The following is a 16,546-nucleotide window of genomic DNA, read 5'->3' on the forward strand; positions in this document are numbered from 1 at the left end:
GAGATATAAGTGGAAGGATTGATCAATGAACAAATTAGAGAGTTCTGAAACACATACACAATTGCCTGATTTATAAAAAAAACTTGTACTAAAGTACAGTGAGAAAGAAATCAGCTTTCTGGTAATGGTGCTGGGTCCATTGGACATATACATGAGAGAAAAAATGAATATAGGCTCCTGTCTCACACCATTTACAAACATCAATTCCAAAAAAACATCTAGGCTATGTGGCTTAGTTTTTTCTTCTATGACATTATGCTAGCTCACCAAGCTATTTAGTTTATAACTACAGTTTTATAGCACAAATTAAAGGGCTTATAAATCATTTGTTAAATTTGAGGAGACCTAATGAGTGACTATTTGAAGCAAAAAAAAAAAAAAAAAAAGTCTGGGCAGCCCAGGTGGCTCAGCGGTTTAACGCTGCCTTCAGTCCAGGGTGTGATCCTGGAGTCCCGGGATCGAGTCTCGAGTCAGGCTTCCTGCATGGAGCCTGCTTCTCCCTCTGCCTGTGTCTCTGCCTCTCTCTCTCTCTCTCTGTCTCTCATGAATAAATAAATGAAATCTTAAAAAAAAAAAAGGCACAATAAGAAATTATCTACTTCTTTTAATCTAATTTCTTTCTAAGATGAATGGAAAATAAATGTCTATGGATAAAAAAAAAAAAAAATCAGTTCCAGGTGGATTCTAGATCTAAATATGAGGGGTAAAAACTATGAAGCTTTCAGAAGGAAACATTTTCATGAACTTGGTACAGGCAAAGATTTTTTAAACAGTATACAAGAAGTGCTAAACATAAAGGAATATGTTGAAATTGGATTCAGAAATATTTAAAGACAAAGACACCAAAAGACACCATTAAGAGAGTGAAAGGCAAGCCACAAAATGTGAGAAAATATTTGAAATACATCCAACAAAGTTCTCGTAGCTATAATATATAAAGAACTACTACAACTCAATAAAAAATAAGCAAACAATCCAATAGGAAAATGGGCACATCACAAAAGAAGATATCTAATTTACCAATAAACATTAAGAAGTATTCATCTTTATTAGTTATCAGGGTAATTAATATTAAAACAATATTGATAATGAACTTCATGTGCTTCAGAATAGCTAAAATTTAAATAAAATTTAAATTTATATTTCATCCCAAACTGAATATTAACAAGGATATGGGGCAACTGGCACTTTCATACACTGTTGGAAGTAGAGGGGGAGTGGAAGTTGTACAACCACGTCAAAAAATGCAGATATTAAAAGCAGAATATAGGTGTGCCCTGTAATTCAGCAATTGCATCCTGTTTATATATCATTAGAAACGCATACACATGTTCACCAACAGACAGGTACAAGAATTGTTATAGCAGTTATTACTCCGTAATAGCCTTAAATTGGAAAAAAAGAAAACAACAACCAAATTTCCACCAGTACTCAATGATATATTCACCATTGAAATACCACAGAGCAATGAGAATTGTAATAAAGGCATGCCTCATTTTATTGCACCTTGCTTTATTGTATTTTGCAGATACTGTATGTCTTATTTTACAAACTGAAGGTTTGTGACAATTCTACGTCAAAAAAGCAAATAGGTACTATTTTCTCCAACAGCATTTGCTTGCAATGGGTCTCTGTGTGTCATTTTGGCAATTCTCACAATATTTCAGACTTTTTCTTTATTGTCATATTTGTTACAGTCATATAGGATCAGTGATTAGGACTCACTAAAAGTTCAGGTGATGGCTAGCATTTTTTAGCAATAAAGTATTTTTAATTAAAGTATGCACATTTTTATAAACATAATGCCAGTGTACACTTTTTAAAAAGTTTTATTTATTCATGAGAGACACAGAGAGAGGGAGAGACAGGCAGAGGGAGATATAGGCACAGGGAGCCTGCTGTGGGACTTGATTCCAGGACCCTTGGATCATGACCTGAGCCAAAGGCAGACACTCAACCACTGAGCCCCCAGGTGCCCCAGTTTTACGTTCTTAAGGCCCAATTCTGAGGATGCTTTATTACACAAGCCTCGGTTCATAGTCTGACTAATTGTATTGCCAGTCCCCAAACTTAATTCAAGGAAAGTCTATTTAAAATGTATTTAGTGCAAAAGACTTGAACCAATACTTTATACAAGAGGGCACCCAAATAGCCAATATGCTTATAAAAAGATGCTCAATCTCATTAATCATTAGAGAAACTCAAAATTACAGTGCAAAACCAGTAACATTCCCATTAAAATATTAAAAATGTGGAGCAACCAAAATCTCATACTCTTGGGAGTGTAAATTGGTTTCATTTTGGAAAACTGTTTGGCAGTATATATTAAAGTCAGACATACTTCTACTTTATGACCAAGCAATTACTCTTCCCAGAAATATCCTGCAGAAATGCATACCTACATGTCTAAAAGACATGTGCTAGAATGTTCATTGCAGCACTCACTGGCTCTTTAGAAGAGCCCAAACAAGAAACTACAATTACCAACAGGCACGATTAAAGTACAGGATAATGTGCAACACCAAGAACTCGTGAAGGACAGCTATACACAACATCATAGAGGAATCTCACAAATACAACCTTGAGTGAAAGAAGCCAGACACAAAATTGTATGTATTGTGTGATTCCATCTCTATCACATTAAAAAATCCACCGAGTTCATCTTCGTTGTTAGAAGTCAAGGTAAAGGGATCCCTGGGTGGCGCAGCGGTTTAGCGCCTGTCTTTGGCCCAGGGCGCGATCCTGGAGACCCGGGATCGAATCCCACATCGGGCTCCCGGTGCATGGAGCCTGCTTCTCCCTCTGCCTGTGTCTCTGCCTCTCTCTCTCTCTGTGTGTGACTATCATAAATAAATAAAAAAAAAAAAAAAAAAAAGAAGTCAAGGTAAAGTATATCTTTGTGGGGGGAGATGGGAGGCAAGTGGAAGAAGGAACCGGGGGGCCATCCCTGCCTTGTTGATGTTCTGTTCCATGATGCGGGTGCTGGTTATAAGGCTATGTTCACCTGGCGATAATTCATCAAGTTGTACACTTAGGGTGTGTGAAGGTTTAGGTATGTTTACTGTACTTAAACAAAAGTTGTTAAAACTTTAAATTTTCCCCAGGCGGAGCTCACAGACTTCAGAAGGACTGGGCTGCAGGCCGCAGGACCAAGCAGAAGCAGCCCTCTGGGGTTCAGCATTTCACCCGACTTTAAGCCTTCGGCAGAGGGTTATAGGAAACCCTGTCTTTTGGGCGGGGGTGGGGGTGGTGGGGGTGGTAGAGGGCTTCCGGGAGGGAGTCGGAGTGGGCAACCGAGGTGCTTTAGGGGGTAGAGTCTGAGGATCCCTGAAAACTGTGTGCAAAACATTGTGTGTACGTGCACACATGCTTTCTTGGGGGAAGAGTCCCCAAGTTTCACCCTGTAGACTGCCCCCCACCCCATTCCTCTGGAGTCTGTGTTTTCCAAACATCTAAGCTGCTTGGGCTGGGTGAAGATCAGGGGACTTCTGTTCTAGGCGGTCAGTCCCGCGGGCTCCCAGGTGGCTTCCGCTCCCACCTGTGGCCCTCCGACCCCGCATCCCGGGAGCAGAGGTGCAGCCGCGCAGCTCCCGGCCGGGCCCCAGGGGGCGGCCGCGGGCCGGCGGCAGCATAGCTCGCAGACTTGCCGCCCTGCAGCGCCCTGGAGGGCCCGGGAGAGGTCGGAGGTGTGGCAAGGGTGACCCGCCCAAAGGGCTACCCCGTTAGTAGGCGGATCCGCCACCCACCCACCCCCCGGGGCGCGCAGAGCCTGCCTAGGCGCCGGGAGCTGTGTCAGTGTCCGGTGGCCGCCGCGATGATGAGGCTCCCCATCTGCGCCCTGCTGTGTGCGGGGACCCTGGGTGAGTGCGCACTGGGAGCCCGGTGGGGTCTTGCCCTTCAGGACCTGGACTGGGTGTCAGCGGAGGGTCGGCCGCAGCGGGACCCTGCACAGCCTGGGTCTAAGGGGTCCAGAAGCAACCCAGCACCTGGCTGGTCCCAAAATGCTTCTGCTTGTGGTGTAGACACGCACCTGACAAACTTCTGTAGCCTACAGCAGGGGGCCGGATCCAGCTTGCCCGCCTGATGTGCAGCTGGATGAGCAAAAGATGATTTTTACATCTCTAAATGGTTGAAAGGAAATAAAAAGAACGACTGTTTTGACACATGAAAATTACAGGAATTTAAAATGTCAGTATCCATAAATAAAATTTTATTGGAACACAATCATGCTTATTCAGGTAAGTATCGTCTGTGGTTGCTTTCCCACTTTGGGGACAGAACTGAGTCATTGCTACCGAGACCGCATAGCCCACAAAGCCAAAAATACTTATTAGCCCATTGCTGACAAGATTTATGACACTTGGCCTGGAAGCTACTGATCCTGTTCACAGCCAAGGAAACAGGATTAGAAGAGGGAAGGGATTTTCCCCAAGGGCTCCTCGCTCTGTGTTGGTATTAGGTGGGGGAGGGGCTTAATGTCAGGTATGCTTGACCTGTCAGGTATCTAAGGAGAAGAGTTTTTCCTGCTTTGAACTGTACAGCATCTCCCATCCTTATCATACAACAGTGAGGAATGTATGGGAAAAGTAATCATTCTAGAATAGGATCCCCCTGCCACCCAGTTCGGTGTGACTCTGGGCCATCCCTTGACCTCTCTGAACTGGTTTCCTCCTCGGTTGGGTAAGAATTGCTTTTTCATAACCAACACTGTGAAAGTAGAATGAGATAATGTACCTAATGACAGAGCTCTAGACACAGGTGAGTTATCACTGGTAAAAATCCTGCACATAAATGTAGGGGGCCCCTTCCTGCGTTGGGTAGGGGGAGCCAGGGTTCTTGGCTGGGTAAGGTAGGTAATGGTACACAGTTAATGTGCTCATGCACGTGGAAAACGCCACAGGGGCACCTGGGTGGCTCAGTGGTTGAGCGTCTGCCTCTGGCTCAGGGCATGATCCTGGGGTCCTGGGATCGAGTCTCATATCAGGCTCCCCTCTGGGAGCCTGCTTCTCCCTCTGCCTGTGTCTCTGCCTCTCTCTGTGTCTCTCATGAATAAATAAATAAAATCTTTAAAAAACAAAAACAAAAAACCAACCGGCATGGTTCAACAGCTATTGGTTCTTGCCCTGGTTCTGTCTGGCCTCAGGGTGTCTTAACTTCTGGAGTGGTCAGGTGTCTTACCTGAGGAGAGGACTAACTTGGGAACATGAGAGGGAAAGGCAGGAAGGGCAAGCCGTGCCATGGTGGGTCCTCCCAGGCCTATGCTGCCACATAGGGCCACAGAGTGAGCCCTACTGGGGCTGGGGAAGGCTGGAAACGTAGTGTACAGCCGTGTTCCAAATACAGCCACCAGCAAATCCAGAGTGAAGCCCCCTGCTTGCTCCCCGGTTCCTTCTGGATAGGATGCATGTTGTTTTTTCTTCCTCAATCTCCTCTCCTGGCAATGCCAGGCACTACCCAGTAGCTCATTTCCCAATCGGCTCTGTATTTACAAACCAGAGACAAGAGCTGCCTGCCTCCCCCCATCTCCACTGCCCACAGTCCTTCCTACTGGGCACTGGATGTGGATCAGGCTAGAGTCTAGGATGTGCTTTCTTCAAAAGTCAGTGTTTTCTTTTGACAAAAACTCTTCTGATGGCAAATGACAGAAATGCAACCAAAATAGTTTAAGATTAAAAAGATCAAAAGAAGGGCGTTTGTCATTAGTAGACCTTGCAAGAGCCAAGGACCAAAGGTTCCCAGACAGCCTGTGTGTCCACTTTGGCCTCCACCTCCTACCTCAGCCTCTCTGGAGCTTAAGAGATTTCTCCACACAGTGAGCATGTGACCACCACCAGGATCAATCTGAAAAATCCAGAGTGGGTGCTGATCACCCTTTCTTGAAATTGTCACATGGCTGGCATGGAGTGTTATTGAATTGGTCTACTCTAGCTGCTTGCAGTCTCTCTCTTTTTTAAAATAATTTTTACTGGAGTATAATTCACATATAATAAAACACACTCATTTTAAGTATACATGTGGTCTAGTGAATTTTGACAACTATACCTATCCATGTAACTACCACCACGATCAAGGTACAGAACATTTTTATCACTCCCAAACTCCGCTTTTCAGTCATTCCCACTCTCTGCCACTATAGGTAAGTTTTGCCATTTCACAGAAATGGAATCATACAGTACACAGTCTGTTGTGTCTGGTCTCAGCACAATCGTTTAGAGACTCATTCACATTGTTGCATATATCAAAGTTCATTTTTTTTTTATTGATAAGCCGTGTTCCATTGTATGGTTTCACCATAGTTTGTTTACCTCTCCACTTGTTGACTGATTTTTAGCTTGTCTCCAGGTTGGGGATATTATGAATAAAGCTGCTGTGAACATTAGGGTACAAGTCTTTGGGTAGACATACGTTTTCATTTCTTTCAGGCAAATTTCTAGGAGTAAAATTTTCTTTACTAGTTAAGAAAATACCAAACTTTTTTGAGTAGTTGTACTGTTTTACATTCCTGCCAGCAATGTAGGAGAATTTCATTTCCTCCACATCCCACCCACACTTTGTATTGTCAGTCTTTTAACATTTAACCATTTTAATAGGTATGTTATGATATATAACTATGGTTTTGCTTTGCATTTCTTTGATGAACAATGATGTTGAGCATCTTTCTATGTTCTTACTGGTTACTCGTATATCTTTTATGAATTATGTATTCAAATCTTGTCCCATTTTTAAATTGGGTTATTTGACTTATTATTGAATTTAAAAGCTCTTTATATATTCTGGATACAAGTCCTTGGTCACACATGTATTGCAATTATTTTTTTCCAAGTTTATGGCTTAGCTTTCCATTTTCTGAATGTTATCATCTGAAGAGCAAATGTTTTACATTTTGATCAAATTAACAAATTTAATTTTTTTATTTGTATGTTCTGTGTCCTCTCTAAAAATATAGTTGGCAACCCCCGAAGTTGCAATATTGTCTTTTGTTTTATTTTAGAAGTTTTATAGCTTCAGCTTTTGTGGTTTGGTCTATGCTACATTTGTAGTTATTGTGTATGGTTGAAGTAAAGGATGAGATTCACTTTTCTCACATGAATATCCGGTTGTTCTAGGACTTGTTTTTGAAAAGGATATTCTTTCTCCACTGAATTACCTTAGTAGCTTTGTTGAAAATCTACTGACCCTATAAATGTAGCTTAATTTCTAGACTCTGTTCTGTTTTATTAAGCTCTATGTCTCTCCTTGTACCAATATCACACTCTCTTGATTACAGTAGCTTTATAATAAGCTGATTTCTTTTTTTTTTTTAAGACTTTACTTATTTATTCACAAGAGACACAGAGAGAGAGGCTGAGACATAGGAAGAGGGAGAAGCAGGCTTCCTGTGGTGAGCCTGATGTGGGACTCAATCCCAGGACCCTGGGATCACTCCCTGAGCCAAAGGCAGATGCTCAACTGAGCCACCCAGGGGTCCCTAAGCTGATTTCTTATAAACATAAATAAATATAAAATACCTGATTTCTAGGTAGAATAAGCCCTCCAACTCTATGATACTACTTCAGTGTTGGTTTGGCCATTTAGATATTTTGTGTGTCCATATGTTTTTGAATTGGCTTATCAATGACTATAAAAAGGGCATTTAATCTTGAAATATTGTAGAGTTTGCATTTAATTTATAGATCATTTTGAGGAGTGTTAACCTAAAAAAAAACCCTGTCAATTATTTTACCAGCAAAAATGGGGTTATTTGGGAATAGCAGAAAGTTAGATTTCAGGACATGCAAGCTACAGCAAAACCATAGGCAAGACTAGAGAACAAAAGACAGGTAATTTTTTTTTTTTTTTAAAGAGAGAGAGAGAAAGGGAGAAGTTGGTTAAGGCTATAATAAACAAAAAGTCCAATGAAGTAAACTGGGAATTCTGAGTGTAGTGTGTTTTCATTGGCTGAGTTGTGACAGTCTCTCATTGACTGGGCTGTTGCCTGGCAAGGAGAAAATTTCTTCCTCCTGCTGGGGTAGTAAAGTATAGGCTTCTTCCTGTTATTTAGGGTATCTCTCTTCCTATTGGAGTTTGCGATTGACAAGGAGTGTTAGTCAGGGTATGGGAACTGCCACTTCTAGCCTTCCTGCTTTATTTTATTTTATTTTATTTTATTTTATTTTATCTTATTTTATTTTATTTTATTTTTAAAGATTTTAGTTATTTGTTTGAGGAGGGGAGAGTAGCAGAGGGATAGGGACAAGCAGACTCCCCACTGAGTGCAGATCCCTATGTGGGGATTGATCTCAGGACCACAAGATCATGACTTGAGCTGAAATCAAGAGTTGAATGCTTAACTAACTGAGCCACCCCAGCGCCCCCTGCTATATTTTAAATGAGGTTTTCTTTACTCTGTTTCACAGAATTGGCAACATTCACTGGAGTGTTGAGTTTTGTAGTCTATGAGCACTCTGTATGTATTTATTTAGTCTTCTTTCATTCATCTTAGGAATATTTTGTAGTTTTTATTGTGCAAGTCTTATCAATAATTTGTTATATTTTGAGTGCCCAGGTGGCTCATCAGTTAAAGATTCTGACTCCTGATTTTGGGTCAGGTCATGATCTTAGGGTTGTGAGATCAGCCCCATGTTGGGCTCCACCCTGGGCATGGAGCCTACTTAAGATTCTTTCTCTCCCTCTTCCTCTGATCCTCCATGTGTCCCTCTCTCTAAAAAAATAAAAATAAAAAATAATAATAATTTATTAAATTTATCCCCAGATGTTTCATATTTTTTGGATGCCATTGTAAGTAGTATTTTAAAAATTTTAATTTCACATTTTTTCTTTTTTTTCTTTTTTTTTTTTTTTATGTATGATAGTCACAGAGAGAGAGAGAGAGGCAGAGACACAGGCAGAGGGAGAAGCAGGCTCCATGCACCGGGAGCCCGATGTGGGATTCGATCCCGGGTCTCCAGGATTGTGCCCTGGGCCAAAGGCAGGCGCCAAACCGCTGCGCCACCCAGGGATCCCATCACATTTTTTCTTTTTAGTATTATAGAAATTTAATTGATTTTAGTATATGAAATCAAACCCTGTGAACTTTCTTTTTTTTTCCTCTGTGAACTTATTAAACTTATTTATTCTAGTGGCTTTTTTGTAGAGTCTTTAAAACTTTCTATATAGACAAACATGTTATCTGTGAAGAAAAACAATTTTATGTCTTCTTTTCCAATCTGTATCCCTTTTATTTCTCTTTTGCATCTTATTAAAATGGCTAAGACTATGTTAAACAGAAATAATGAAAGTATTATCTTTGCCTCTTTTACACTTAAAAAAGAAACTAGAAGGGCAGAAACTAGTTTTAATCATTTGGACATAAGCATGGTGGTGATTAAAAATATAGGCTTTTAAAAAGGCTTTCCCCAAAAGTGTATACCTTTGAAAAAGACAAAAAAAACTGTATGTAGTTGGATACAGTAGCTCTTTGTATAATTTAGCCTGCTTACAAAGCTATTTTCATTTATAGAGTTGTATTGTCTCTACTGCTATCACTTATTTCTGAGCACAAAATGTTTCAGCAATCTAGTTTAGCAAGCAGAGTAAACATGCTTTGAAAGGCTCAAAATGCAAATGTAAGCTAATCGACTCCAAACTATGCTGCACAAGGGCACGTGGCCTCTGTAGTTCCATTCCTAGTTTGCTCTCCCTTCCCTGGGTTGCTACTATCAAAGACTTTTTCAGATAGAGTTGAGGGGCTCCATGTGTCATTCTGTCTTTCATATGGAATTCTGTCAAAGGTAATTTGGCATCTCCTGTCCTATTTCTTTTGATATTTCCTACTTACGGACAGTTAAAAGGCAGTACAGATTTTGGAGTCAAACAGACTTGGGTAGTTCAAATATCCTGGACCTCATAAAAAATGAGGAGCTGCTACTGTTGTAACTTTCATCTTCTAGATTTTATTTAAAATAACGTTTGGCTCAAATTAGTACTATAGGTTTGTAAAGAGCATTTTGCCTTTGTAATATTCTCTACACTTATTAATATAGCTTAAAATGCCAGTGAAATAAACATGCACTGATTTTAATGCTCCAGCAAATAGTACCATGTGAGGTCAGAGTACCCAATGTCAAAAGAAAGAGTAAATCAGTAGGCTCAAGATTCCTTCCCATAGGTTTCTTTTTTCTTTTTCTTTTCTGAGGTGACGTTCACTAACGTCAGATCAGTTAATTAAAAGTGTACAATGCAGTGGCATCTAATATACTCACAGTGTTTTGCGACTATTATCTCTAATTCCAAAATAGTTTCATCACCCCCAAAGAAAAACCTGTACCCATTAAGCAGTCAGTACCCATTCTCCTGTCTTCCAGTCCCTGGAAACCACCAGTTTGTTTTCTGTCTCTCTCTCTTTTTTTTTTTTTTTAACCTATTTTACATATTTCATGTAAGATGAATCATATAATGTGTAGCTTTTTATATTTGGCTTCTTTCATTTGACATATTTTTGGGGTTCATCAATGTGGAGCATATAGGACTTCATTCTTTTTATGGCAGAATAATATTTCATGGAATGGATATATCGTATTTTGTTTATCCATTCATCCATTGAGGTTCTTTTGGTTTTTTTTTCTGCCTTTTTTGACCATTGGCAACAGTGCTGCTATGAATATTTGTGTATGTGTATTTGAGTACCCTTTTCCAATTCTTTGGGATATATACTGAGGAGTGGGATTTCTGGGTTATATAATTCTATGTTTGACTTTTGGGAGATGCTTTTTTTCTCTAAGAGGAAAGGCACAATCAGAGAAATGGGATCTGAGAATTCATGTGAGCCATGCAGCCAACCCAATTTTTCTCTATCCCACTCAGCCAACCCTTTACCTGTCTTTATTTTTATTTTTATTTAAGATTTTTTATTTATTCATGAGACACCGACAGAGACAGAGACATAGGCAGAGGAAGAAGCAGGCTCCACGCAGGGAACCTGACGTGGGCTTCGGTCCCGGGTCTCCAGGATCACTCCCTGGGCTGAAGTTGGTGCTAAACCACTGAGCCACCCAGGCTGCCCACCTTTACCTGTCTTTAAACTCTTCTTTCCGCAGAGAAAGATGAGTGCTGTGTTTTCTTCACACCTCTGGCCTCTGTCCCCTAGGGCTGTGTCTGGCTGTTCCTGGGAAAACTGTGAGGTGGTGCACTATCTCAAATCATGAGGCCAGGAAGTGCTCCAGTTTCAGTGACAATATGAAAAGAGTCCTTCCAGAGGATGGTCCTCATGTCACCTGTGTGAAGAGAACTTCTCCCCTTAGTGCATTAAGGCCATTACGGTAAGTTACAGCTGCCTACAGGAGAGTGGAAGAAAATCCATACTTCTTTTCTCTGTGCTTGTTATTATCTATTGCTTCAGAAGAGTTTTCTTCCTGCGGGAACTAGACTATGCTTTATAGGAGAAAGAAGTAAGCTGAAGACTTGAAAGTACAGGGACTATGTGTAGAAAACAATACAAGTGCTCAACATTCACTAATAGTAAGACAATACTAGTAACGAAACAACTAATAGAGAAGGATTCAGTGAAGATGCCTGCAGTAAAGCAAGGCCAGAATTGCACTGGAAGAGAAATCCATAAACAGCCAGAAATAAACAAGAAGTACCGTATTTTAGTACAATAAGTGATGATGATACAATAAGTATCACTATTATTACTTACATTTGTTTTTAGAATTTCCCAGGAAAGATATAAGATACAAAATGCCTATGAGATAGAAAGAAACAAAATATCAATATTTACAGTTGATTGCATGCCTGGAAAGTACAGTGGGATCAAGAAAAATACTACTATAATTCTTTATTAATGAATAAATTAGTTTGGCAAAAGAAACAGATCACAATGTCATTTTCATATTTAACGGTCATTAGCTGGGAAGTACACTAAAATTGTGACACATGTTCATTTAAAATAATAAACTATAATTCTAGTATACTATAATATATTATACTATAATATAATAAACATTCCAGGAAAAACAATCATATGAGAGATGTGCAAGATTGTTATAATACAAAAGTCTAGGACAAATGAGCAATATTTATTAATAAATTAAAACATGCCATATTCCTAGATGGGAAGACTAAATATCATATACTTGCATATTTTCCAAAAGTTAATAAGTTTAACATAATTTTCATCCAAATATAATCTCTTAAAAAGAATCAATTAAATAATTATAAAATCCTAAGAAGAAGCACATGGATGAGAATATAAATAGTATTATAAAAAGAAAATCAGCAGCAAAGGAGTGGCTGAGACCTACCTGAAACTATAAAATATTAAAATAGCAGTGTTACAAAGACCAGCGTCCTGGTGTAGATGTAAGAGACCTGGAAGAGAACAAAATCCACACACATTAACAGCTTTCTTTATATACATTCACCTATCTAGTTGTCTACGTGCTATGATACAGATGCCAACTATGATCAGTATCCAACATTAGGGCACTAGGGCCCTAGGTTTACTAAGTTTAGGTAAGATATGTGTAGATTTACATAGATTTGTATGATAAGGCAAACTTTCTAAATAAATGGCTGAGAAAAGATTCTTTAACTGGACAATTGGGTAGCTATTTAGCAAAAAAAAAAAAAAAAAAAAAAAAAATCAAATGAAATGTTTAATTCATTCACCAAAACAAGATCTCAGTTTGACTGAATTTGACTAATACAGATTAGACATAACAATATAAATCATAGAGGTAGATAACCTTGGAAATGTAAAAATTATAAATCTCTGACAAAATTTTTTTAAAGCCTTAAGCATATGAAAATATATCCACACCAAGTGTGACAAAACAGCATAATATAAAAACTAGATAAAGATATCATTAAAATTATAAGAAATGCTTGGGATGCCTGGGTGGCTCAGTTAGTTAAGCTTCTGCCATCAGCTCAGGTCGTGATCACAGGGTCCTGGGATCCTGTGAAGGAAGAAAATATATAGAAATGCAATAATAAATTCAGATGAAGTTGGGGCCCCTTGGTGGCTCAGTGGTTGAGGTTCTGCCCTTGGCCCAGGTTATGATCCTGGGGTCCTGGGATCAGACCCCAAGTAAGGCTACCCGGAGGGAGCCTGCTTCTCCCTCTGCCTATGTCTCTGCCTCTCCCTGTGTGTCTCTCATGAATAAATAAGTAAAATCTCTAAAAGAATAATAAATACATAAATTCAGATAATGTCAAGTTACTTCAAACATTAAGTAATCAATGAATTTAAAAAATGATTTCCATGATGCGTTGAGAAATGATCCAATCTCATTTCTGAGAAAAGGCTGTGAAGTTGCTGCCTCTCACAAGAAGGAAGGAATGCTGGGCTGACAGATACTTAACAGGGAATCCAGATCTGTGAGTGCAAACCATGACTTACAGATAGAAATATACGACAATCCACTCACTTATCCAACAAACATTTATTGAACATCTACCTGTAGTAGGAAAACACACACACACACACACACACACACACACACACACACACACACCCATCTTGGTGGAGCTTACATTCCAAAGGGAAGACCATGCAATAAACAACAAAAGTTTGTCAGGTAGTTGATAAGGGCTAAGGAAAAAACAAAGAGGAGTCTAGCATTTATGCATGAGGTGGGAGTTCTAAGATGTGGTTGGAGAGAGCCTCACTGAGGTGACATTTTAGTGGACGCTAGGGAGGGAAGGAGGTCTGACCCATGCAAGTATCTATGGGTCAAACATCCCTGCAGAGGGCTGAGTTGGGAGCTCCATTCACGGTCTGGTCTCTTTTCTTTCAGGCAAACGAAGCAGATGCTGTGACCGTTGAAGCAGGTTTGGTGTTTGAGGCGGGCCTGTCCCCCTTCAACCTGAAGCCCATCGTGGCCGAATTCCATGGGTCAAAAAACAGTGCGTTCTCCCCGGGGCCCCAGGTCTCTGGTTTGACACTGCAGCCATGGGGGGAAGGCGGGGTCTCTGTCAACATTACACCTGAAGAGAATTGCCCGAGCTCTTTGGATTGAAGGAGGCTGTCATCTGCACTGACGCACAAGGCCTGGAATGTGGATTCTCCCTGGAAAGCCATGAGCTGTGTGCATCCTGATGGAAGTACCCTTGGTACTGCTGGATGAGAGGGGGCAGTGCTCTCTGGGGTTCATCGCCTACCCAGTGGGATGACACACCTGGGAGGCCTGCCTCTGGAGACACACAGACCTGGACAGCCTCTCCCCTGTGCTGAGTCCCCTGCAGGTGCTACAGAGCAGGAGTCTGTGAATGCTGTGATGAGAGGTTTGGGGGGAGTCGGAGAATAAGGCTTTGCCTCCTCTCCATTTTTATCCATTAGTATCACCACTGTGTGCATGAGCCCTGCCCACCTGAATCGGACTCCAACTTGCGGGGCCCTGGCAAGATCCTGGGGTCCCCCTGCATCCTTCCTCTAAGATCTTCACCGTTGTGTCTGGGCTGCAGACAGAGAAGCAGAGAAGGGAGAAAAGCCAACAGTAACATCACAATGACTGGCAGCTGAAGATCTCCCCGAGCATGCCCTGCAGGCCCTGTAGTAGCTGGTGGCCCCCAGTGCCATGTCTCCACTGGCTAAGAGGTGCTGACAGAAAGGCACCAGTGTTCATTGCCTTGAAAAGGGACTTTCCCCCCTCCTGGTAATCAAAGGCATTTTTTTTTTCTTTTCTATCTGTTCACTGGGGGATGGTACAGATCCTAGGATCCCCTAAAGCTGCCCATTGCACACACTCTGCAAGATGAGTTAGTGACCATGTGGTACCTTTCTTTAGCCCTTCTTTCTCTCTGCTTCTTTGCAGATCCACAAACCCTCCATTATGCTGTGGCCGTGGTGAAGAAGGACAGCAACATCCAGCTGAAAGGGCTCCAAGGCAAGAAGTCCTGCCACCCGGGCCTAGGATGGTCTGCTGGATGGAACATCCCCATTAGGATATTTTTTCCTTCTGTCTCTGTTGAAGAAGGTAAGCTGGCTAAGGCCGGGTGCCCTCAGGCAGGACTCCTACTCCAGTCGCCCACCTGGATTGTACTGGGGCCATACAATCACTGTATAAGGTACACCAGTTTCACAAACAGCAAGATGGGGTGAGGATACCCTGAGTAAAATGTGATCAGCTGGGGTTGCTGCAGCAGCAACCCTTGGGAACTGGCAGCTGAATCTTCTCTCAGCAAAGCTGCCTTGGTCTCTGAGCTCCCCACGACCACGTACTTGTAATCCCAGCCATTTGGCTCGACAAGAGCCAGGTTGAGGCTCATGAGAAAGGGGAACTTCCTTCTGGCTTCTCAGGAAGGCTCACTAGAGATTATAGGCGCCAGAAGGCAGGCCTCAGAGCTTGGGGTAAGAGCTTGGGATGGGGGCAAGAAGAGACGAGTGGACCTGAGGCATGATTTTTTTTTTTGATACTTCTTGTTCAGTTATGATGAGCCAAGGGAGCCTAGGGTGCCTCTTTAGCCCTTGGAAGATGATGGCCCAGTCTTTCTGCACTTTTGAGGCCTGCCAACTCTGTAGCATTCACGTTTTGCCTGTGATAGGGACAAGGGGCCGCTGGGGCCGGATAGAGTACTATAGCCGGGGCCACAGCTCTGACCATGTTTGCCCTCTCTTGGGGTTTTCCTCGCCTCACTGTCAGACACTGCTGGATGTCTGTGTGGCTGTTGATATGTCCCCTACCAACCACCAGGCAAGTTATCCCAACACCTTTCCATGGATTCCTGGAAGACGAATCCCCATAAGCTACCACAGCCCCTGGATCCAAAGGGGAGAGGGGTGGGTGGGACCGAGTTCTGAGGTGAGGAGGGACTGTTGGAGGTCCTGTGGTGTCTGGAGTTCGGCTTACCACACCTAGGGCCTCCATGGCGGTGAGTTAACAAGTGGTACTGGGATTGCAGCTCAGCTCAGTGTAGGTCAGCCACCCTCATGTCTTGAGTGGACAAGCTAGGAGGCATCTGGTGGGCTGGAGCCCCAGGCCCACGCATTAGGGTGATGCCTGAACAGTGGGGACCTTGGGGCATCTGTTTCCTCAGCCATGGGCACTATCAGTCACCTCTGCACATCTGCTTCCTTGAGACAGTTCTGGGAAGTGTGTGCAGCCTCGTGGGCTCTCACCTAGGGCCACTCGCTCACACACACGTGCAACCTGGAGGTTGCTGGTTCGTGCCCTTAGGTCCTTGTGTCTGTGTTAAGCAGCCACAGCAGAAATGGCCCAGTTCTTCGTCGGCAGCTGTGTCCCCTGTGCAAACAGGATGGAGTTCCCCAGGCTGTGTCAACTGTGTGTGGGGGAAGGGACAGACAAATGTGCCTGCTCTTTCCAGGAACCGTACTTTGGCTACTCGGGCGCCTTCAAGTGAGTGGGGGCCCCCCTCCCTGCCCCTGCCGTTCTTCCTCACCCTGATGACAGAGAAACTAATGTACAGGGAGTGGATAGGATCTTCTCAGATCACCTAGGGTGTCAGTGTGAAACCCAGGGTCCTGAGTGCCTCCCATGGCCTGCCCTCACTCCTAACGACCTGAGGAGCCTAGGGTCTGTGTGCTACCCTCCTGGACCAACAAGGT

General features: G+C 42.3%; 1 protein-coding gene and 1 long non-coding RNA gene across 3 annotated transcripts in view; one reads left to right on the top strand and one right to left on the bottom strand.

Moving 5' to 3' along the window:
- LOC112932521 (uncharacterized) overlaps window positions 1-16,546 on the bottom strand; it is a 105,277-nt gene that overhangs the window by 10,983 nt on the left and 77,748 nt on the right. For both annotated transcript variants that reach the window (XR_011995265.1, XR_011995266.1), the window contains exon 2: window positions 12,282-12,348. This is a non-coding gene — a long non-coding RNA (uncharacterized lncRNA). The remainder of the gene's footprint in view (window positions 1-12,281; window positions 12,349-16,546) is intronic.
- LOC112932519 (inhibitor of carbonic anhydrase) overlaps window positions 3,676-16,546 on the top strand; it is a 38,228-nt gene continuing 25,357 nt past the window's right edge. Inside the window, 6 exon segments of the mRNA XM_026015494.2 lie at window positions 3,676-3,860; window positions 11,126-11,275; window positions 11,278-11,297; window positions 13,779-13,887; window positions 14,796-14,957; window positions 16,181-16,337. Coding sequence (XP_025871279.2) covers window positions 3,815-3,860; window positions 11,126-11,275; window positions 11,278-11,297; window positions 13,779-13,887; window positions 14,796-14,957; window positions 16,181-16,337 — 644 coding nt within the window. The 5' untranslated portion in view covers window positions 3,676-3,814.

This window comes from Vulpes vulpes, chromosome 11 (genome assembly GCF_048418805.1).
Source record: "Vulpes vulpes isolate BD-2025 chromosome 11, VulVul3, whole genome shotgun sequence".
Lineage (NCBI taxonomy): Eukaryota > Metazoa > Chordata > Mammalia > Carnivora > Canidae > Vulpes > Vulpes vulpes.